General features: G+C 38.5%; 3 protein-coding genes across 4 annotated transcripts; 1 reads left to right on the forward strand and 2 right to left on the reverse strand.

The window, feature by feature from the left end:
• Positions 1-559: 559 nt before the first annotated feature.
• Positions 560-5,050, reverse strand: fzd2 (frizzled class receptor 2). The gene has a single exon (XM_058050157.1). The coding sequence runs from the start codon at positions 4,927-4,929 to the stop codon at positions 3,277-3,279; it is 1,653 nt and encodes a 550-aa protein (XP_057906140.1). The 5' UTR covers positions 4,930-5,050; the 3' UTR covers positions 560-3,276.
• Positions 5,051-6,703: 1,653 nt separating this feature from the next.
• On the forward strand, positions 6,704-13,545 carry moto (minamoto). 2 transcript variants are annotated; one of them, XM_058049448.1, is made up of 8 exons: positions 6,704-6,774; positions 7,073-7,132; positions 7,470-7,627; positions 7,696-7,785; positions 9,340-10,654; positions 12,228-12,362; positions 12,427-12,571; positions 12,666-13,545. In XM_058049448.1, the coding sequence occupies exons 2-8, from the start codon at positions 7,100-7,102 to the stop codon at positions 12,860-12,862; spliced, it is 2,073 nt and encodes a 690-aa protein (XP_057905431.1). In that variant the 5' UTR covers positions 6,704-6,774; positions 7,073-7,099; the 3' UTR covers positions 12,863-13,545. The 2 variants fall into 2 exon arrangements, with proteins under 2 accessions (XP_057905431.1, XP_057905433.1); XM_058049450.1 differs by having other exon boundaries at positions 6,716-6,746.
• Positions 13,546-15,735: 2,190 nt separating this feature from the next.
• On the reverse strand, positions 15,736-17,270 carry ccdc43 (coiled-coil domain containing 43). The gene is made up of 5 exons (XM_058049067.1): positions 17,055-17,270; positions 16,666-16,759; positions 16,391-16,526; positions 16,274-16,323; positions 15,736-16,186 (listed from the first exon to the last, which is right to left on the reverse strand). The coding sequence occupies exons 1-5, from the start codon at positions 17,226-17,228 to the stop codon at positions 15,999-16,001; spliced, it is 642 nt and encodes a 213-aa protein (XP_057905050.1). The 5' UTR covers positions 17,229-17,270; the 3' UTR covers positions 15,736-15,998.
• Between the last annotated feature and the right edge of the window lie 7,747 nt (positions 17,271-25,017).

Here is a 25,017-nt window from a genome sequence, read left to right on the forward strand (position 1 = left end):
TCTATTTTGGAAATTGAAAAAATGTGATGATAACCATAGACCCCGTTGCTGGATATTTAAAAACAATACACATATTTTATACATGTATTTGCCCAATTTTACATCAATCGCATATAGCTAAAAGAATAGCTAATAACTAGCATGGAAACCATTACTTATTTGTATTAATACAAAATGTGAGTACTTCATTGAAACATTGAAACGTATTTGTGAGTAAATGTAAGCGTGACTTGATTTCAGTTTTATGATACTGCGTCTAATGCAATATTTTTGCACACTTGTATGACAGTTGAGAAGTTTTAAATATTACTTGAATAAAATATTAATAAGCAACTATCCCAGGGGCCTTTTTGTCTTACTCGTGAACAATTTCAACACAGTAGTACCTTGAAAAGCCATCACTGTATTGCCATTTTCAGTTATATACTATGAGTACTTTTATTATTATTATTATTATTATTAAATCATGTGTACACTTAAACGACATTTAAGAAGGTTAGAATGTTCATTATTGAGAATAGAGGGCAAGTGTGATGATAACCATAGAACGGTAAACAAACCCTTACTGTGACATAGCGACCCCAATAATTATCCAAATGACAGATTAATTAGTTTATATGGGAAATTCGGTACGGATTGAAATTCCAGGACAAAAGGTGTTCAGGTACTAGTTAAGTGGATTTAATCATAGGAAAAACATATGGAGGAACATTCGGGATTCGAACCATGCAGTTTCAGCAGTAGGTCCATCATCTCTGCACATATTTTGACACAATTTTTTTTGTAGGAAATTGCACGATAATCCACAAATATAGCTAACATTCTGCACCGAAAACGTTATATTTATCCATTATTGAAATGTATGATTTTTTTTTCATAATATTCCTTAACAGAATTCAAGTTTTACTGCAGTACTTTGTACAAAATCGCAGTAAAATGAAGTGGAAACTTTGGTAATATCATACAACTGACATTATGACTGCAACAGCATGTCAAACATTCATAAGCGATTGTGTTCCGAAATACCGAGGTCATTGAATCACTCGTAACCGGATTACCTACAACACCAGATAGGACAGCCGTTGTCCTATCTGGTGCTATACTGGCTAGTCTTTGAGCAAAAACCTGCTTAATGGTCCGAACAACACAGATCATTAGACACAACATTGGACTAGGGCTGTCCTATCTAGTCTCTGAGCATGAACTGATGCTAGGATGAGGAGCTACTAGTCCTAGCATGTGACACAGCATCAGACCTGAGCCATCCTATCTAGTCTTTTGAGTATGAACTGACCAAGCCTCTCATCTGAGCAGGCTCCTCTCTAGTCCTGTCCTATCTAGTCTTTGAGCATGAACTGATGCAGCCTGCTCGGATGAAAATCTTCATCAGTTCATGCTCAAAGACTAGATAGGACAGCTTTAGTCCGATTTGGTTAGGACTAGTAACGGCTCTCAACTGAGCAGGCTCCTATCTAGTCCTGTCCTATCTAGTCTTTGAGCATGAACTGATGCAGCCTGCTTGGATGAAAATCTTCACCAGTTCATGCTCAAAGACTAGATAGGACAGCTTTAATCTGATGTGGTTAGGGCTAGTAACAGCTCTCATCTGAGCAGGCTCCTATCTAGTCCTGTCCTATCTAGTCTTTGAGCATGAACTGATGCAGCCCGCTCGGATGAAAATCTTCATCAGTTTATGCTCAAAGACTAGATAGGACAGCTTTAATCCGATATGGTTAGGACTAGTAACGGCTCTCATTTGAGCAGGCTCCTGTCTAGTCCTGTCCTATCTAGTCTTTGAGCATCAACTGATGAAGCCCGCTCGGATGAAAATCTTCATCAATTCATGCTCAAAGACTAGATAGGACAGCTTTAGTCTGATGTTGTGTTGTATGCTACATGTGGTTAGGACTAGTAACGGCTCTCATCTGTCCTTTCTAGTCTTTGAGCATCAACTGATGCATCAGTTGATGCTCAAAGACTAGATAGGACAGCTTTAATCCGATATGGTTAGGACTAGTAACAGCTCTCATCTGAGCCTGCTCCTCTCTAGTCCTGTCCTATCTAGTCTTTGTGCATGAACTGATGCAGCCCTCTTGGATGAAAATCATCAGTTTATGCTCAAAGACTAGATAGGACAGCTTTCGTCTGATGTTGTGCATGCTACATGTGGTTAGGACTAGTAACGGCTCTCATGTGAGCCGGCTCCTATCTAGTCCTGTCCTATCTAGATGCATCAGTTGATGCTCAAAGACTAGATAGGACAGCTTTAATCCGATGTGGTTAGGACTAGTAACGGCTCTCATATGAGCAGGCTCCTATCTAGTCCTGTCCTATCTAGTCTTTGAGCATCAACTGATGCAGCCTGCTCGGATGAAAATCTCCATCAGTTCATGCTAAAATACTAGATAGGACAGCTTTAGTCTGATGTTGTGTTGTATGCTACATGTGGTTAGCATTAGTAACGGCTCCCATCTGAACAGGTTTCATCAGTTCTTGCTCAAAGACAAGACAGGATCGGTCTAGATCGGACTAAAGCTGTCCTATCCAGTCTTTTAGGCAAACCAAATTTTAAAATTGTCAATTGCAATGAAGTTAATGGCATTCTACCTTCTTTAAAATAGAAATTATGTTTTTATATTTTGGGGGAAAACAAGCAAAAATGAGGTCAAGTGTATAAATGCATGACATGTAGCGAGCATTAAGCATTAAGACCCATATTTCCTATACAATCATATGTTAGTGAACTACACACGACTATTTAGTAGCTTCATGATAAAGTGACTACACGTCTTATTATTATTATTATTTTTTAATACAACCTGTAATCCTAACATTTTATGGATCTGCTTTCCATATCATGACTAATATTGTGAGGAATAAAACGTAACAAAAGAGACCTGTTTGGGTTTCGGGGCAGTGCAAAAGTAAAGTAGATACAGTCGAGAGTTAAGGAGGTTACTTTTAAATACAAATATATAGAATTTTGTCATGTTTTTACAAATATTATTTACAGTTGGATTTAATTACAAGTGAAATGCAAATGGAGGAAGAGGAGAAGGTAGAATTTCAGCACACACGGAGACTTCGGATTTGTGTTTTTTTTTTTTTTTGTTTCAGTCAGACCAGACCGTCCCGCTCGGGCGCCGTTAATCCAGCTCGCCGTTTGGTCGAACCCAAACGCTTTGCGATGCCGAAGAACATCCACTTCCGCCGTTAAAATCGCAAACGAGTGCGGCAAAACGCACGTTATCGGCGTTATCGTTTTATGCCTTCATCCTACACGGTGGTCTCGCCGTGTTTTCCGTTTGTCAGTCTGGTGTAGAACTTGTGCCAGGAGTGTAGAGTCTTCCCGGACCAGATCCAGAACCCGGATGTGATGCCCACAATAAGCGTCATGAGGTACTTGATCATGTAGACGGTGAAATCCGGCGTCATTCGCGGTCCCGTGTGCGACGGGCACGGGATGGCGAGGCTACGGCAGCTGTGCCCGACCCAGCTGCGTTCCCAATGCGGGCGGAAGGCCTGCTCGTAGAAGAAGCAAGCGATAACGATAGTGGCGGGAACGGTGTAGAGAACGCTGAAGACGCCGATGCGCACCATGAGGCGCTCCAGTTTCTCCGTTTTGGTGCCGTCGTGTTTCATGATGGTGCGGATGCGGAACAGCGACACGAATCCGGCGAGTAGAAACGAGGTTCCGATGAAGAGGTAGATAAAAAGCGGCGCCAGTACGAAACCCCGAAGGGGGTCCAAGTTGCTGAGGCTGACGAAGCAAACGCCGCTAAGAACGTCGCCCTCGATTTGCCCGATGGCCAGGATGCTGATGGTCTTCACCGCCGGAACCGCCCAAGCCGCTAGGTGGAAGTACTGCGAGTTGGCCTCGATGGCCTCGTGACCCCACTTCATACCTGCCGCCAGGAACCAGGTGAGGGACAAGATGACCCACCAGATGGAGCTAGCCATGCTGAAGAAGTACAACATCATGAAGAGGATGGTGCAACCTTCCTTTTTGGTGCCTTGCACGATGGTTTTGTAGCCGTCTGGGTTGAAGCTCTCGTTACACACCACTTTATCGCCCAGGAAGAACCCGGCGATGTAAGCGATGGACACCATAGTGTAGCAGCCGGACAAGAAGATAATGGGCCTCTCGGGGTATCTGAAACGCTGCATGTCCACCAAGTAAGTAGTCACGGTGAATAACGTGGAAGCGCAGCAAAGCACGGACCAGACTAGAATCCAAATTCTGGAGAAATTGATCTCCTTCTCGGTGAAGAACATGTACCCGCCGCCTTTGGAGGGCTCGCAAGGAGCCGCGCAGTCCTTCTCCTCCAGGAACATGTAATTCAAATAAGGGGGCACCTTGAGAACATTCGGGCACCGGAATCGCCCGTCTTGACCGAACGGCTCCTGGGTACCCGGAACAGATAAAGGTGGAACAGTGGCGGCGGAAGAGTCGTTCTGTCCAACGCAGATCTGACCGTCTCCGAGTACTGGGAAGTTCTCGCAACGTAAACGGTCCGGCCACTGGAATCCGAACTTGTTCATGAGCGCCTCGCAGCCCTGTTTGGCTCTCTCACAGATGGATCTGCACGGCGGGATGGCCTTCTCCAGAACGGTACACACGGGCGCATACATGGAACACAGGAAGAACTTTAACTCCGGGGAGCACTGGACCTTCACTAGAGGGTAGAACTGGTGCACCTCCAGTCCTGCGTCCTCCTGGTTGTAGTGGCCTACTAAATTGGGCATGATGGTTTGGTTATACGCGATGTCCGTGCACAGAGGAATGGAGATGGGTTGACAAAATCCATGTTCTGGGATGACAATTCCATTGTCTCCTTGATACTGAGCTGAAATCAGCACAGGCAGCAGAAGAACAGCCCAGGTCCAGCTGAGAAACATCTCGACTTTAGTCATATAATTCACTTGCATTCATCAAAAAAAGTCTTTAAAGACAAAAAAAAACATCCAAAAGCTGCAAAGTGTAATAGTTTACACTCGAGCGTCGTCCTCTTTGTGTTCACTCTTCGCTTCGAACTTTTTTCTTCTTCAAAACTCCTATGCTTGTGCCCCTGCTGTCATGTCGCTTCGATGAGAAACTAAACATCCGGTAAGTGTCTTCAAAATAAAAGCGTGTCATCCGCTAACACATGCAGAAACATTATCTCTTTCTGATAAAAAACACCTTTACAGTTATTATTGTCATGAAATAAATAAAATGTAGGCATTGTACTCACTCTGACAACCACAAATAGATAGTTAAATTGACTTCGGTGATAATTTATTTTTATTTTTAAGAAACTATTATGACAAAGTGGTATACTAGTCTAACTTGACGCAACAGCTGGATGGCGTGGCCCAACCAGAAGTACGAGTTTGTCCGTGGATAAATGAGGAGGGGAAGGTCCCCACCTAGTGTTCATGTGATTTTAGGGTCCACATCACTCAGAAGACCACCAGGCAGGAGACTAAAAGAGACTTAAAAGACTTAAAAGAGACTAAAAAGTCTAGGAGACTTAAGCTCAACCATAGAAAGATAGGAAAGATCATTAAAATCTTAATCAAGCTCAAATAAAACTGGTCTCAAAATCTATTCAAATAAAAGTACTTTTCCCAGTGGGGGTACAAAGGTGATGCAAAGTTTAAGTGCACTTTAATTCCTAGTAATGATATAATAATATAATACTATTATAATACAATAGGAAAATGATGCATTATTTTATTATTATTATTATTATTGAGTGTAATAATAATATAATTCATCATTTTCCTGCAGAATTTGCCACCAGGTGGTTGGTTATCCCTCATTCACAGATGTTTTCAGGTGCAATTAATCCCCTGTTACTTGCATTTTTAATTAAAAATGTAAACTAGCACAGACAGGAGCAAAAAGTACATATTCACATTTGAAAAAGTACTTCCAAGTACTTCCAGTACTTCATTAACAGTCAGCAATGTAGTATTTTCAGTCAAATTATATAGCTTTTCAAGTAAATTATGATTTTAAAATTAAATTAAACCCATATTTGCCAATCAAAACAAATAATAGACACATTTTAAGTATATTTTGTTGTACATTTATTATAAGTGTTTGTATTTTATAGTTTGGGCTTTAGTATGTTAAAAAAACGCAACTCACTTACAGTAATGTCAGTAAAAAAATGAGAAAACACAATAATTTTAAAGCAATTACAATATTAGAATAGCATTAACTGTTTGTTAACGATAGTATTCTATTAAAATGGTCCAGAATGTGCACAACAAACCAAAAACACACACACACACGTTTGTATAAATACATAAGTATATTTTGTTATACATTTAATACAAATATAATCAGTCTTTGTTTATATCAAATGTACTGAACAACTGCAAACACGCCCCACACTTAGTGACTGTATGCAAATAAAACCTAAGAATGCGGAAGTAACAATGTGACGCACTCAACCAGTTTCCCCGGTATGTCAATCATTATGCGATTATTAGTATGTGCATCACAGAGATTATTTCTAATTACTTAATGTTTTACCGCATATATTGTCATGATTTATTAAAAGATTGGCAATCAATAATGTTTACATCGCTGCATAACGGGGCGTGGCCAGCAGATGTTGCTACGCTATGGAGACACCACCTTGACGTTAATTGGGCAACAGATGTGACCAATGAGCATTCAGTAAAAAAAAAAACATACCCCAAAGGGGCGGGACTTCTTGCGCATTGGCGATAGTACATTTTAGGACTTCTCAGTAAGTTGATCTAACGTTAACGGTCCAGGTAGGTTCATACAGGATTTATTTTTGGAATTGTTAAGATCATAATTTTGTTCAGAATCGCTGTAAAACTTCCCTTAATGTGATCCGATAATTGTAACCAAGCTTCGCCATCTTGTTGATGACGTCTAAATTAGCTATCCGCTATTAAGTCAGCCAATATGGCCGCCATCGGTTTTTACGTATTAGCATCTAGCAGAAAAAAAGAATGTCTCCCCCCCCCCAAAAAAAACAGCTATTATACTGATCGTGTGAGCATATAGATTTCTAAAAATTTTGATCGTTTGGTGTTGTAATAACAGAGTCAGGTTCGAAGGAAGAGGACCAGAATGGCATCTTACACTAGCAATGTCCACCATCAGGTAAAGTCATATATTGTATAACAAACATACAGTTAAGTACAGTAAATTAACTCATTTATGTCATATAACTCTCACTTGTATTGATCTGGAAAGGACATGTATATAATTTTGGCTTAAATTCTAATGTGAATGCAATAACAAATTATTGATTATTATTTTAGTGATTTGCCTCAAACTGTGGAGATCAAGGTTTGAATCTGTAGGTACTTTACGCTCCTGGAAACCACATAAACATCACGCAGTGACGTTCCAATGGAGACAAGAACTCAGATGAGGCAGATGTGCCAACTACTACGTGATTGAGGGTTGCCATTTTTATTTTTTTTTCCCGTTACAGGCAAGTGTCAATGGAGACGACGCTAATATTGATGCTTTCACTTCGGGTGTCGGTCTGCACGATGCACGACACATGACGCCGTTCACACTATGGTCTCGCAGCGGTCACAGTGATTCCTACGAACTCAAGGATTGTATTGTGAACAGCATTAAGAGAATGTATAGAATATTTACTTTAAGTGTAGTATTTATTCTTATAAAATGATATATCTTTCTTCCTCCTCAAGGGAAAACCTTGACAGAAGTGAATCTGAAGAGGAGACTGATCTTCAGGGATTAGTGTCCAATATTTTGGATGAAGGTGACGCCCAAGGCCGGTATGTTGTGCAGTATTTCGAGTACATGTTCCTCAGTATCTGATAAGATAAGATATGCCTTTATTTGTCCATCAATGGGGAAATTTGCATTGCACAGCAGCAAGAGTACAGAATACACAATATAGAAAAATAAACAATATAAACAACCCAAGTATTAACAAAATCAACAGTTTTACCCAGAGTTATATACAAATACAGTATGCAGATAATATGAAACGATATGAGATATATGACAAGTCTATACACTATTCTTGCTAGTGAGTTAATATGAGGCATTATAGAAATACTATAATATATTGCATTTAGAGCAGGGGCCTCAAACTAGTGTCCTGCGGGCCACATTTGGCCCGCGGGCCACGTGTTGATATGGATGCTGTATGATATCATGTACCCAGAAAAAAATTATTACGTTTGATTCATGTTCATGTTAAAGGTTAAATAACTGTTAATAGTTATCCTCCCTATCCGTGTGGAAGTGGTAAGTTTTTGGCTTTTTAAGTTTAAAGGAAATAACTTGAAAGGCTACCGTTTAGGTCGCTAGCTCTCTAGTTTAGCGAGTTAGCATGTGTCTCAAGACCCTGCAGTTGCGCAATATGTTGTAAATAAAAAGAGTATAAATGTGACTATAGTCGTGTTTTGTCATGTCTACAGGGCTCTAATAATGCTTTGTTCATTTTAATCTGAAAAAAATAATTTGTCTACCCACCAACTATATGTGGTTTCTTAAGTTTTTATTATTATTATATATTTATTTATTACTGATTGATTGATTTTCTTTATTCTTGATTTGTTTATTTATTTTTCATCTTATTTTGTGTAGAAAAATAAAAAGTAAGATATTTGAGAACAGTGGAATGTTTTATCAGAGCTTTTCTTGTAGAAAATTGGAACCAAAGCAAAGTTTTTAATTTTTTTTTGTTTTTAAAAAATGCGTTTTTTTTTTTTTTTGGAAAACCTGATGCGGCCCAGTCTCATCCAGACCCTAGCTCCAGTGGCCCCCAAGTAAATTGAGTTTGAGACCCCTGATTTAGAGCCTTAATATTGCACGTGGAGGTTGATCAGATATTGCACAGAAAATGAAGTCTGGAGTAACTATACTGAATATAAACAAAGTATTGCACAGATGTACATAGCGAAATTTAATGGAAATGCATTGGAACGGGACTGGAGATTTTGTCCGAAATAGGCGAAATCCGTTATAAAAAATCCGATATATGCAATGAATTTTTATTGGAAATGCATTACAGAAAAATTGGTTCTTTTTTATCTGTCCGTTGTGAGCGAATTTCCGATATATCCGAGTCCGATATATCCGAGGTTTACTGTATCAGCAAATAAAGCGAGATGTTGCTTTGGTATCGGAATAGTGGGAATCAACAGATATGCAAATTCAGTTGTTACATGTTGTTTAAGACAGAAAAACAATATAGGAAAAAATAGTGACATGGCTTTTACTTTGAATTAGAAATAAAACTTTAAATTCATAGTGTTTTTTTCTGTTTAATGATAGTCAAAATATAAAAAAAATTAATGAAGTTTGTATTTTTTTTTCAGAAACCTTCCTACTGGAAGCTCTCTATGGTGTCCAGAACCTTCGATAGAAGACTTTTCAACATATTTTCAATCAGAGAATACACAGGACAATACTACATTTTTTTCTAACTCTATTCCCAGTAATGCTTTCCTTCAAGGACAAATGGAGTCGCCGAGCAAAAATGTCCATTTCCCTCAACAGCCCATTGGCGGTTCTTCTCATCGGCAGTGGCATGTCGGTGTTCCTAATGGAGACAGAAACGGCCTCTGTACCCGTCCCCGGAGGCTACCGCCAGGTCTTCCCATTGTCAAAACAGGAAACCACATCCTGTCACGGACGCCGAGCGGCGAGTATGACCTGTCAGCTGATTTGCAGCAAGCAAATCATCGCCCCGTTAACGACTTCCCTCAAATCAGCCATGTCTTTCAGCAACAAAACGACATGTGTAGCTCTTTATTTCATCTTCACCGTGAAGGCCACCGCAATGGAAGAAGTGCAACGCCCATGACTAATATCGAGCAGCACCTCCCAGAAGACATTAACCAATCTGTGTTTGGTTTCAAGTCACCCTTGGCTTATGAGTCTAACGGAGGACATTTTAGAGCTTTTCCAAACATGCAAGTAAATACACAACATTCCGAAGAATGCATGGATGAACAATGGAAAATCCCGATTCGGGCAATGCCACCAGTGCACACCCAAAAACAGCTGGATGGATTATTGTGGAGCAGAAAAGATAAAGCGGGAAAACCAATAGTTAAGCATCATGGCATTCAAGGATTGTCAGGGTTTGGCAATGAAAATGAATATTTTCTGCAAAAAAAAAACAACTCTCCGCCTTTAAAGCAACCAAACCAGTACCAGAATATAATAAACAGACACCAGTTTTCAAATCACTGCACCCAGCAGTACAATATGAAGCCACAGGAAAAGAACAGAATGCCTGGCTTATTTGGAGAAAGACCCCAAACCCCAAATTACAAGTCATCACACTTCCTGCTCAACATGCAGAGAGCAGCAACAGAAGACCGTATGGGGGCTATGCAGCCATCGATACCTCTCACGTGTACCGCCGGGTCTCATGCACACCGCAATTTAAGATACACTCCTCCAAAGGGAAGCGTTCCTCCTGGTACTTCTCCTATGGTGTCCAACCACCAGGCTGCGGCATTGTACGCTCAACTCGATGACTCCAAATATGGAGAGAGTTATGGCATAGGCTCAGCTTCGGAAGCTCCGTTGGAAAATAACGAAGGGGTACTCATGATGCAGCTTTACCTCCACCTGGATGAGTGCTATGAGGAGTGGAGGTACTTGGAGGAGGAGTGGAAGAAGGTAGGTTTGTGTTAAGGACTTAAATCGACTGAAACTTGGATTAATTACCCATTTTTAATTAATTTATGATGAGCGATATTGTCCAGGACAATAGTTTTTGTTTTCAAGGAAAGTGAATTTGGGTAATAAGAGTTTAAAAGTCAATATAGGGGTGTTACTTCATGTCAAGAGGGCTCTAATGATTAAATATTCATTCATTTTTACCGCTTATCCTCACGAGGGTCGCGGAAGGGTGCTGGAGCCTATCCCAGCTGTCTTCTGGCAGAGAGGCGGGGTACACTCTGGACTGGTCGCCAGCCAATCACAGGGCACATATAGACAAACAACCATTCACACTCACATTCATACCTATGGACAATTTGGAGTCGCTAATTAACCTAGCATGTTTTTTGGAATGTGGGAGGAAACCGGAATACCCGGAGAAAAACCCACACATACATGGGGAGAACATGCAAACTCCACACAGAGATGGCCGAGGGCGGAATTGAACTCGGGTCTCCTATTTGTGAAGCCTGTGTGTTAACCACTCGTACATCGTGCAGCCCCTAAAAGGTTTTATTTCCTTTTATTTACAAATTTGGGTAATAAAAGTTTAAAAGTCAATATAGGGGTGTTATTTCATGTCCAGCCAATCACAGGGCACATATAGACAAACAACCATTCACACTCACATTCATACCTATGGACAATTTGGAGTCGCTAATTAACCTAGCATGTTTTTGGAATGTGGGAGTACCCGGAGAAAACCCACACATGCACGGGGAAAACATGCAAACTCCACACAGAGATGGCGGAGAGTGGAATTGAACCCTAGTCTCCTAGCTGTGAGGTGTGCGCGCTAACCACTCGACCACCGCGCCGCCCCAAGGAGAACATGTTTTGTCTTAAATGGCTTATTGTCTCTTATTATGTTCACTATATTGGTTAATACAAGACTAAATGTAAACTTTAGGGTTGCTATTTCATGTCTAGAGGACTCTAATGCTAGAAACTGCCTTTACACTATACAGTATGTAAATGAGGCTGCATGGCGGATGAGTGGGAGCGCGCAGGCCTCTCCGAGAAAACCCATGCATGCACGGGGAGAACATGCAAACTCCACACAGAGATGGCGGAGTGTGGAATTGAACCCTGGTCTCCTGGTTGTGAGGTGTGCGCGCTAACCACTCGACCACCGTGCCACCCTGTAATATGAACAATGTACATTGTAAACAGTAATTTGTACAAATAATTTAAATAATTTAGAATAAATAATAATCAGTCGATACTTACCGATGATCGATCGGCGTATCCCTAGTTTGTGTTCATGTGAGTCCTGGTCTACGTATGTGAGGCAGCTATGTGGAGTATTGCTGCAACACGTATGATACAAGGTCATCTGTTATATAGTCGATTTGGGACACTGACACAGCAGGACGGGAGACGTGAGTGTCAGTTGTTAAAGATCACACCTTTGTTCCCAAATTTTCCGTGAAAATAAGGCGGAAAAACACTTTCCGGTGTGGCATTGAATTGACGTGAACATTCTAATAGACTACACATTTACCTGTCACATTCCGATTGGTCATTTCAGACAGAAGTCACTCTCGCCAAAACATTTCCAGGGGAATGGATGCCACCTCTGACTTCCACAAGTCCCACCGTCTCGCCGGCGAAGCCGTCGGGAGTTGAGGATCTCATCTTGAACCAGAAGAAGGAGCAATGGAGGGTGAGTCGTCGGGATTCGATGTTTTCTAACGGGACAAAAGACGTATCTTTGTGTCACATGGCAGGTGGAGTGCCTTTTGTATAAAATGGAGGGTGTTTGCAACATACCGCTTCATGCCGGCGTCTGCGTGGCATTGACCAATCATCACTCGACCTTATCACGCATCTCTGAGCTTGTGGGCGTGTCCCAGCATCATCACCGGGATAGAGGTACTTTTAGATATTTGCATGTGATTCAAGTGTAAGAAGAAGTAAACGTGGCGCTGAGGTTACGTTTTGCCATTCCGCCATTTTGTTTCCCCAGATACCGTATTGTTGGTCATGGGCCTGAAAGAGCTCGCGGCAGCCACCAGGAAACTCCGTACGGCTCTGTGGTGCGCTCTTCAGATGTGCCTGCCCGAACCCGTCAAGACACCGGACCGCCATGATGTAAACAGGGAAGAGACACACACACACAACCGCCCCTCTTCTCCCTACGGGGGTTACTCTTTTAGGATCTAGTAAAAAAAATCCTAAAAAGAACCCATTGCTGTCAACCTGGTGATTGGATTTCCTCTATTTTATTTAAACATCACTATTTATGTTCGTTATTATTTATTGACCTGTTAAACTCGCCACTATTTGAATCATAATCAAACGAATACATTCAATTTTTTTCCTGAATTATTCGGAACGGTTTCGAAAAAAAAGGGGTAGCTATCTGATAGATATCTGGACTATGTTTTTAATTCATAAATCAGTTTATTTTCCACCGGGAGCACAATTCATTAATACTGCGTCATACTACAATACTATCAGTGAAGTGTAAAACGGGAATGTTAAGGTCAACATTTGGGGGATTAAATATAAAAAGAAAAATATCTGAGACTTTAGTTTTGTTCGGGAAATAATGCACAATTTAGTGTAGTTTTATCACTAAAAGTAAACATTTGAATCCAGTTTTATTCGCGATTAGTTTGTCAGTTTGACATTAAAAATGGCAGCTCAGTTGTTTAGCTGCTGGATTGTCAGTATTGCGGTTGTTCCGGTCGTTGGTTATTTAATGTGATGTTATAATGTTGGTGTTTTTTCTCCACTGTACATGTTTGTACATGTAAACGTTTAAAATTAAAAGCATTGAAATTGATCCATTTTTTTTTTTTTAACTTCGAAACATTTTTTGTTTGTTCATGATCTCAGTCAATGAAATTGCGGCAAATTTTATTTATTTTTTTTTTTTACTTCGAAAAATGTTTCGTTTGTTCATGATCTCAGTCAATGAAATTGCGGCAAATTTTATTTTTTTACTTTGAAAAATGTTTCGTTTGTTCATGATCTCAGTCAATGAAATTGCGGCAAATTTTTTTTTTTTTTTTTACTTCGAAAAATGTTTCGTTTGTTCATGATCTCAGTCAATGAAATTGCGGCAAATTTTATCATTTTTTTTTACTTCGAAAAATGTTTTGTTTGTTCATGATCTCAGTCAATGGAATTGCGGCAAATTTTATTTTATTTTTTTACTTCTAAAAATGTTTCGTTTGTTCATGATCTCAGTCAATGAAATTGCGGCAAATTTTATTATTTTTTTTTACTTCGAAAAATGTTTCGTTTGTTCATGATCTCAGTCAATGAAATTGCGGCAATTTTTTTTTTTTTACTTCGAAAAATGTTTCGTTTGTTCATGATCTCAGTCAATGAAATTGCGGCAAATTTTATTATTTTTTTTTTACTTCGAAAAATGTTTCGTTTGTTCATGATCTCAGTCAATGAAATTGCGGCAAATTTTATTATTTTTTTTTACTTCGAAAAATGTTTCGTTTGTTCATGATCTCAGTCAATGAAATTGCGGCAAATTTTATTATTTTTTTTAACTTCGAAAAATGGTTTAGTTTATTAATGATCTCAGTCAATGAAATTGCGGCAAATTTTATTTTTTTTTTACTTCGAAAAATGTTTCGTTTGTTCATGATCTCAGTCAATGAAATTGCGGCAATTTCTTTTTTTTTTACTTCGAAAAATGTTTAGTTCGTTCATGATCTCAGTCAATGAAATTGCGGCCAATTTTTTATTTATTTTTTTACTTCGAAAAATGTTTCGTTTGTTCATGATCTCAGTCAATGAAATTGCGGCAAATTTATTATTTTTTTTTTTATTTCGAAAAATGTTTCGTTTGTTCATAATCTCAGTCAATGAAATTGCGGCAAATTTATTATTTTTTTTTTTACTTCGAAAAATGTTTCGTTTGTTCATGATCTCAGTCAATGAAATTGCGGCAAATTTTATTTTTATTTTTTTTACTTCGAAAAATGTTTTGTTTGTTCATGATCTCAGTCAATGAAATTGCGGCAAATTTTATTATTTTTTTTACTTCGAAAAATGTTTCGTTTGTTCATGATCTCAGTCAATGAAATTGCGGCAAATTTTATTTTTATTTTTTACTTCGAAAAATGTTTCGTTTGTTCATGATCTCAGTCAATGAAATTGCGGCAATTTTTTTTTTTTTACTTCGAAAAATGTTTCGTTTGTTCATGATCTGAGTCAATGAAATTGCGGCAAATTTTATTTTATTTTTTTACTTCGAAAAATGTTTCGTTTGTTCATGATCTCAGTCAATGAAATTGCGGCAAATTTTATTATTTTTTTTTACTTCGAAAAATGTTTTGTTTGTTCATGATCTCGGTCAATGAAATTGCGGCAAATTTTTTTTTTTACTTCGAAAAATGTTTCGTTTGTTCATGATTTCAGTCAATGAAATTGCGGCAATTTCTTTTTTTTTTACTTCGAAAAATGTTTCGTTTGTTCATGATCTCAGTCAATGAAATTGCGGCAAATTTTATTTTAATTTTTTTACTTCGAAAAATGTTTTGTTTGTTCATGATCTCAGTCAATGAAATTGCGGCAAATTTTATTTTAATTTTTTTACTTCGAAAAATGTTTTGTTTGTTCATGATCTCAGTCAATGAAATTGCGGCAAATTTTATTTTATTTTTTTACTTCGAAAAATGTTTCGTTTGTTCATGATCTCAGTCAATGAAATTGCGGCAAATTTTATTTTATTTTTTTACTTCGAAAAATGTTTTGTTTGTTCATGATCTCAGTCAATGAAATTGCAGCAAATTTTATTTATTTTTTTACTCTGAAAAATGTTTCGTTTGTTCATGATCTCAGTCAATGAAATTGCGGCAAATTTTATTATTTTTTTTTACTTCGAAAAATGTTTCGTTTGTTCATGATCTCAGTCAATGAATTTGCGGCAAATTTTATTTTATTTTTTTTACTTCGAAAAATGTTTCGTTTGTTCATGATCTCAGTCAATGAAATTGCGGCAATTTTTTTTTTTTTACTTCGAAAAATGTTTTGTTTGTTCATGATCTCGGTCAATGAAATTGCGGCAAATTTTATTTATTTTTTTTACTTCGAAAAATGTTTCGTTTGTTCATGATCTCAGTCAAAAACCAATTGAGTTGAAAGATAGCACATAATTCCAGTTGTGACAATACAAATATGCAAATATGTCCGATTAGCTAAAAAAAAATGGCTGAATTTCTGGCTTTTTCTAAATTTCAGTGCTCATCTCAGCATTCAGCAACACACACAGGACTGCAACGTCCTAATTTTTTTTTTCCCACACACGTACAAATGTCCTTTTCCCCTGTTTTTATCTTCTGCGTTCACCCTTCTGTGTCCGCTTCTTCTCCTTCTCCTTCCTGTCCTGTTTGGCCAGCTTGTCCTTTTCCCTCTGCATCTTGTCCATCTCTTTCTTCTTCTGAGCATCTTCACGGGCTTGATCCCGCTTCTGCTTTTGCCTGTTCAGAACCTCCTCCACGTTGGTGTTCTTGAACATGGCTGACAAGTTTGGCGTCAAGGAGCAAGAGCTCACAGAGAGAAATGTCCCGTCACTTTTTGGACCATAGAAAACCATAGAAAGGATACACTTGTCTTTTCCGACGTTGCCATCTGGAGACTCCTCCTCTTCTCCTTCAGTGTTTACAGTTAAGGAACAAAACAGTTATCATAATACAGTAATCATTATTTACATGATGAGGATATTCTTCTTCGTCGGTAACGTTGGCATACTGCGCCAAGAGTGCCTCTTTCCTCTTTTTGGACTCCTCCGTCACTTCTTTTTGTCTGACCACAATCTGAGCTTGTTTCTCGATCATGCTGGCAATGGCCTGGACCTCAACTGGTAAAAAAAAACAGAGCTCAAATGCATTTTATTTACATTCTTTAGAACTTTGCTCCATAACATATGAGTGGCTAACTAATAAAAACTAATAAATCAACTCAAATTAAATAATACAATAGCTATAAAATAATATTACCGTCTCCGGCGTCCCTTTTGTTTGCAGAGTGGCTGCAGTACTCCGCCCACTGCTTAATAATTTGTTTGCAGACATCTTCAAGCGTGTCCTCATCCTGTACACAACATGGACTCGCATGTCAGGTGCTCAGTGACAATATAGTGCAATAAAACCATAAAACGTGCAATAAAAACAAGACAGTTTATTCTACAGTGGTTGTAATTTGCAGTGACAGCCATAATAATACATATATTTGTTAAATTTGCTGTGCTTTGTGACGCATGTGAACGTAGACATATCCGGTTTGGTGTTTTGGACTACAAAACTATTCCGTGTATCTGCTGTGTTCCGTAAATTCTAACAGACGGTAATCAGTTGGCTAGGTGCGACATGAGGGCATCGTTACTCGCCAGAAATGCGGATAAAATCCCTTGAAGCGCGTCTTTTTTCTCCTCGTCGCTCTCCTCCTCTTGCAGCACTCCTAAAATGTACGCTCCGTACACTTCGCGGTCCACTTCTAGCGAATCCAGACGCTCATTTAGCCAACTTTCAAACTCCCCGGTGTCTTCCATGGGCGCAGCCATCTTGGCATTTCGGGGGGTCCTTAACCGGCACGCAGCTGTCCTGTATTTTGCCTGTACGTAAATCGAAATCGATATAAAAATGTGGTTGCAGTGTCTAACCTAGCATATTTTAGTAACGACGACGACTATTAACAGCCAGGTAACGTCATCTTTATATCATGTATTGTAATACACGTAAGAAAAAGATTTTCTTTGATTGTATTTTAAAAGCAGGCAGTGTATTTGGAAATGCCCAGTGAAATACAATGTACAGACAAAAATATACATGGCACTGACAAATGCTACATGATGTTCCTTTTATGGGATAAAATAGAGTAGTCAAGCGTGAATGAATCTCCGGCATATATTCCACAGAAAGTTTACTGATAAAATTTGCTGTTTACTTAATTTGAAAACAGTTACAGGCTTCTTAATTAAGTTGCAAGTGCTCAGCTTTTGCAGTCTTACTGGACTCCTGCCATAAGTCCGCACAGCGTTTTCACTAAAAATGGATGTTTTGATTGCAGCGCAAAAAAAACTACTTGTGCATTAACTTTCAGGCTTTGAGCAGCTTTAAGACTTGCCAAAGCCTGTCTCATTAAAATGTTGATTCGTTTAAAATAAGCAACTTCATTCCAGTTAGTGAGCTTTCTGGCAGATAAATATTGTTTTTTTTGGCACAAGAGAATCATCATTTGCAGAAAAAGTACCATATTTGATCATCAACTTGTACTATTTTATAATGACTGAACGCTTAAGGTTACTTTTAGCATTAAAATTCCTGTGTAGCTATAACACAAGATGTGCATTGGCATGATATTACTAGTCTTTGCCACTAGGGGGTGCCAAAGCACATATAAATACGCTCACCCTTCAAAGTCATGCTTGGCAATGCTGTTGCCTTTCCAGTTGGGTGACAGCAGTGGAGCTTCCTCATGTATTCGCCACAGATTGCTTCATGCGTGCGCATCACATCCAGTGTGTTTTAGTGTAATTGTAAGCAGCACTGCAGGGGCAGGGAAAACGGCCCGCCAGCTGTTTGTTCGCCCCCCCCCACCCCTTTTTCATTTGACACTGGGACAACACCTCGCAGCTGTTTGAATATATTAAATAATGATTCCATTTGAATGATTCTGCTCCCAGAGAGAGATTTGTGCAAGACTGGGCGGGGAAGCGGATATTAGTTATACCCCTAGTTACACCCCCACCCCCCACCCCCCCGGTCCCACAGCTCCCACATAATGGCTTCACACTTCACTGACATTGCAGTAATGAAGTGTGAAGCTTCTGTTGGAGGCCGCGGTTGGAGGCTGCAGGGGCGAAAGGCGCCACCTTCACTTCCTCGTGCACTCGCTCAAATGTTTTATACGGGCAAGGCAGGCGTTCAAACTCGGGTCTTAAAGTGATGTGGAATGCGACTTCCTGTGTTGGGATTTGGCTGCGATGTCTTTTGCTAGAAATAGCGCACTCGCACGAGGCAAGTTGGTCGCGTGCTTCGGGTCTACCTCGCAACCTAAAGTTCTGAGAACTCGGATATGGACTCAAATGCAGCACGGTTCGAGTCTGCTGGCATGGTTGCATGTAACGGCGTTGAGGCATAAGTCTGCATTTTGCTTCGGTTAGCATCCATAACGCTTATTGACCTTTTAATTTACCTTCCTTTTTATGGTGAGTGAACAATGGCAATTAAAGAGAAACAGCAAGTGTGATTGGAGCTGGTAGGAATAGAATTGTATTGCAAATGTTGACAAACACGCATGACACACAAATGCATCGTGTGGGCAAATAAACAAATATCTATTTACAATACCCATGCCAAAAAAAAAACACCCATATATTGCCACCACAAGGCATGCTGGGTAGCTAAGCCTCAAAACAATCCAATATTTAATTACATACAGCTTTTTCACTTCTGATACAATATTAAAAAAATATAAAAAAATACATTACAATAATACATAATACATTTTATTTGTATAGCGCTTTACAGTGAAGAAAAATAGAGTTGAGTAAAAAATGCATTAAAAAAACAACATCCGTACATTCATTCAGAGCTAAAAACAAGGCTAAAAGCGTGGCACAGCAGTCAGGTATAAAAAGTTAGACATTAAAAACTATGAAAAATAAAACTATGAAAAACAAAAAAAAATATGGAAGCCCGTTTCTGACATTGGAAAAAAAAATATCCCAATAGTAAGTTGAAATAATGAGATAAAAAAGTCGAAAGTTTGAGATAAAAAGTCAAAATTCTGAGATGGAAAGTCTAAATAACGAAATAAAACATCAAAATAATGAGATAAAATGTCAAAATTTTGAGATAAGAAACCCGCGGCACATGCACAATTGGTATCTCATAATTTTGACTTTCTTATCTCAAATTTTGACTTTCTATCTCGTAATTTCGGCTTTCTATCGCGTAATTTTGACTTTCTTATCTCAAATTTTGACTTTCTATCTCGTAATTTCGGCTTTCTATCTCGTAATTTCGGCTTTCTATCTCGTAATTTTGACTTTCTATCTCGTAATTTTGACTTTTTATGTCATAATTTTGGCTTTCTATCTCGTAATTTTGACTTTTTATCTCGTAATTTTGGCTTTCTATCTCGTAATTTTGGCTTTCTATCTCGTAATTTTGACTTTTTATCTCGTAATTTTGGCTTTCTATCTCGTAATTTTGGCTTTCTATCTCGTAATTTCGGCTTTCTATCTCAAAATTTCGACTTTTTATCTTGTACTTTCGGCTTTTTAACTCATAATTTACCATTGGGATATTTTTTTTCCCCCAGTGGCGGAAACGGGTTTCCATACAAAAATTTTTTTTCGAGTGACTTTTTTTGTTCAATAAAGAACAAAACGTACATGCTCAGTTGGTATCTTATAATTTTGACTTTATCTCTAAATTTTCTCTCAAAAGTTTGACTTTTTATCTCAAAATTTTGACTTTAATCTCAAAATTTTGACTTTTATCTCAAAATTTTGACATTCTATCTCGTAATTTTGACATTCTATCTCCTAATTTAATTGATATAATTTACCATTGGGATAATTTTTTTTTCCAGTGGCGGAAACCGGTTTCCATACAAAAATGATTTTTTTTTTTGAGTGACTTTTTTGTTCAATAAAAATATTTAAAAATCGAGCTATAATTATAATACAATAATTACAATAAAATATAAATATAATACCATGAAACGGTCACATTTTTACCCAAGGTTATCAATAGCGGCCTAATATTAGCACATGCTGTTGTGATCATGCCGGCTCTTTAACTCATTTCGAAATAATCAACACAGTCAATGAAATGAAATTGCATTGATACAACAGAAAGGAAGTGATGGGCCGTCCTTTTTATTTTTTTACTTATTTCTCTTCATATTGTGACAAATGGCGGCATCCCCGTCCTGGTGTGAATACACCCTTATAGTACAAGTTAGTCGTCAAGTCTAAATTCAGAGTTGCTACTGCTCTGTGTCAAAATAACGGCCCGGTCCAGAGAGTGGCAAAGAGGTGAAGAGGGACGCCTCCATTCAGGCAATAGACTGCAATAGTCATATTTAAAGCACGGGGGACTCGGGGGGGGGGGGGGGGGGGGTCAGCGCTTAATGCCACTGCTGCTCTTAGTAACGCGTAGCTTTAGGACGCCTGTCCTATTTATATTGAGGAGCTGTGGATTGATGCGAAATGACGAGGGCTGCGAGGCTGCAGAGTGGGTGGGCATCCACATGCTCCACTCCACAGGCGAGCCTCCGCCTCTGTGTGGACGCAAATACACACCGACACACACACACACTTGTCTTCCTGTCCCAATGCCACCAGCCTTGGAAAAAAAAAAAAAAAAAAAAAAAGCCCTACAGTCTCAATGTGCAATGTCCTCTCTCTGTCAACATATCCTCTGTGCCAGCGCTAATGTGACAGAATATAACCACAGCCCGGAACAAGCAGTCTGCACCGTGGAGTGAGCAAAAAAAAAAAACACGTCTTCTTTGCCTCCGAAGTTGAAACTACTGATTTATTCCCGTGAATAAACCCGTTTTCACCTTTTTAAAACAGGGGTCTCAAACATGCGGCCCGTGGGCCAAATGTGGCACGCAGGACACTACTTTGAGGCCCCCGCCTTGTTAGTGCAGGCCCGCACAAGTTTGATATGGATGCTGTATGGCTATCATGTACCCGGGAAAAAAATTATTACTTTTGATTAATGTTCATGTTAAATAACTGTTAATAGTTATCCTCCCTATCCGTGTGGAAGTGGTAAGTTTTTTGGCTATTTAAGTTTTAAAGGAAATAACTTGAAAGGCTACCCAGAGTTATATACAAATACAGTATGCAGATAATATGAAACGAGATGCGATATACGACCAATCTATACACTACAAATTCTTGCTAGTGAGTTAATATGAGGCATTATAGAAATACTTCACATAGAACATAATATACTGCATTGAGAGCAGGGGCCTCAAACTAGTGTCCTGCGGACCACATTTGGCCCGCGGGCCGCATGTTGATATGGATGCTGTATGGTATCATGTACCCAGAAAAAAAATTATTACGTTTGATTAATGTTCATGTTAAAGGTTAAATAACTGTTAATAGTTATCCTCCCTATCCGTGTGGAAGTGGTAAGTTTTTGGCTTTTTTAAGTTTAAAGGAAATAACTTGAAGGCTACCGTTTAGGTCGCTAGCTCTCTAGTTTGCGAGTTAGCATGTGTCTCAAGACCCTGCAGTTGCGCAATATGTTATATATGTTAAGTATAAATATGACTAGAGTCGTGTTTTGTCATGTCTACAGGGCTCTAATTATGATTTGATAATTTTAATGTGAAAAAAATATTTTGTCTACCCAGCAACTATATGTGGTTTCTTAAGTTTTTATTATTTGCCCTTTTATTATTATTATTATTATTATTATTACTATTATTATTATTAATATATTTATTTATTTTATATTTATTTATTTTATATTTATTTATTTTATATTTATTTATTTTATATATTTTATTTGTATTATATTTATTTATATATTTTTTATTTATTATATTTATTTATTACTGATTGATTTATTACTGATTTGTTTATTTATTTTTCATCTTATTTTGTGTAGAAAAATAAAAATTATAAATAATTATATATATATATAAATAATTATAAATATATATTATTTATAATTATTTATAATAATTATAAATAATATATAAATAATTAAAAATTATAAATACAAATATTTGAGAACAGTGGAATGTTTTATCAGAGCTTTTATTGTAGAAAATCGGAACCAAAGCACTGAAAAAGTTTGTATATTTTTCTGTTTTTAATAAATGCGTATTAATAATTTTTTTTTTTTTTGGAAAACCTGATGCGGCCCTGAGCCTTGCCCAAACCCTAGCTCCAGTGGCCCCCCAGGTAAATTGATTTTGAGACCCCTGTTTTAGAACATCTCACTTTCCCGCAACGTTCAATATTAGTGTCAGTGAAGTAATCACAGCAAATGCACCATCAACTTGATGTTTCTCTCAATCCACTTTTATAGCCCTCTTCATCTAGCTAAACATGCACTTCATTTTAATTGTGTTTTAGTCATGTCAGCAATGATGTAGCGTGATAATTATATTAACTTTTATTACTCCACTATACGCTCCGTGCACCAGCGATCTCGGACCTTTTTTTTTTCCCCGAGCCTCGTATTTATTACTTGGACATTTGTCAGCCAGCCCAATTATGGATGATGAATGTTTTCATCTGCGTCGGCTTCAATAATTATTGAACGTTCTTAATGACGCCGCTTGAAAAAGTCCCCCGAGGGATAGGTGGGGACGTCTTTGTTGGAGTTTGGATACTTTAGGTGAATCTTTATTAATGGATAAACAGTAGATATATGCATGGGTTCATTAGGGATGGGAATATAACAGCGCATTAATTCATTTATCTGATAATCATGTTTAGATTGGAGAAAAAAAAAACCCTCACAATTATAATCGCCACTCAGAAAAAAAAAACATGGAGTGCACATCATGGCTGCAACCAGCAGAGGCGCTGTTGTCCAGTTTCATGTCTGGAAAAAAAGACAAGCTGCAGCTACAACATAAGACGTCAATTATGGGGAGTTCAAGTACATTCTCAGAACATTCAAGCGAACACGTAATTGATCATTAATTTTACGTATGTACCGAAAGATTGTGTTTATAATAAGTATTTTTTTGTGCAGTATTTATAAATCTGAATTTTTTGTACTTTTGTACTTGTTTGCAACCTTATAAATATAAAAAAAAATATTCTCTGAATTCCCATGTTCTCCCCGTGCAATAGAAATATCGACCCTCATGAGGGTAAGCGGTAAAAAATGAATGAATATATAAATTATTAATTAATTATTAAATTATTTATTAGAGCCCTCTCGACATGAAATAGCACCCCTATATTGACTTTCAAACTCTTATTACCCAAATAAAAAAAAGGAAATAAAACCTTTTAGGGGCTGCGCGGTGTACGAGTGGTTAGCACACAGGCTTCACAAATAGGAGACCCGAGTTCAATTCCACCCTCGGCCATCTCTGTGTGGAGTTTACATGTTCTCCCCGTGCATGCGTGGGTTTTCTCCGGGTACTCCGGTTTCCTCCCACATTCTGAAAACATGCTAGGCTAATTAGCGACTCCAAATTGTCCATAGGTATGAATGTGAGTGTGAATGGTTGTTTGTCTATATCTGCCCTGTGATTGGCTGGCCACCAGTCCAGGGTGTACTTCAGACTAGACCTCTAGTCTGAAGTCAGCTGGGATAGTCTCCAGCACCCCCACCACCCTCGTGAGGATAAGCGGTAAAAAATGAATGAATATTTAAACATTATTAGAGCCCTCTTGACATGAAGTAACACCCCTATATTGACTTTTAAACTCTTATTAGCCAAATTTGTAAATAAAAGGAAATAAAAATAAGACACAGGCGATGTACCCCGCCTCTCGCCCGAAGACAGCTGGGATAGGCTCCGCCCCCCACCAGCCACCCTCGTGAGGATAAGCGGTAAAAAATAAATGAATATTTAAACATTATTAGAGCCCTCTAGACATGAAATAACACCCCTATATTGACTTTTTGTAAATTTGTAAATAAAAGGAAATAAAAATAAGACACAGGCGATGTACCCCTATCTCTAATACCCCTATTAGAGACCTCCAGACATGAAATAACACCCCTATAGTCACCTTTACCCTCATATTACCCAATATAATCGAATAGAATAAGTAATTTGCTACATAAAAAACAGCCTGTTTATGATTATTATTTGTTGTTATTGTCATTGCAATTGTTACTAATGCGTTTCCTTTTTTTCTTTTCCATCCCCTCCTGCTCCGGTTTCTCCAAATTTCCATAACACTACACTACAGGCTTTTTTTTTTTTACTGACAATTAGTGAGCATTGTCGAATACTACTTAGCATCCATGGTATCAGGTGCCAGCAAGTCATACAGTGGTTTGTATCGATTTGGGTGCAGATGGCGTCTTCATCTGTAGTCCAAGTGTGTTCCCCCCCCCGGCGATGGTGGCCCCTGACCGGGCTTCATCAGCACCATTACGCCGACGTGGCGTCCTTGTGGGAATCATCTGGTTATGTCTAATGAGGCCTCTTATTATTAGCGCTTATGCATCGGTCAGGTCGAGTGCGGACCTCCCACGTGGTGGTCCTCTTGAGCACCTTCGCTCGAGCTTCGCCAATTTAGATGATGAATATGGAACGCTGACTCGGAGAAGTCTATCGAGATGGCGACTGGCGCTCTCTAACCGAAATGTAGGGATCTTCAATTTGGCTTTTTTTCG

This window comes from Doryrhamphus excisus, chromosome 15, assembly GCF_030265055.1.
Source record: "Doryrhamphus excisus isolate RoL2022-K1 chromosome 15, RoL_Dexc_1.0, whole genome shotgun sequence".
NCBI lineage: Eukaryota > Metazoa > Chordata > Actinopteri > Syngnathiformes > Syngnathidae > Doryrhamphus > Doryrhamphus excisus.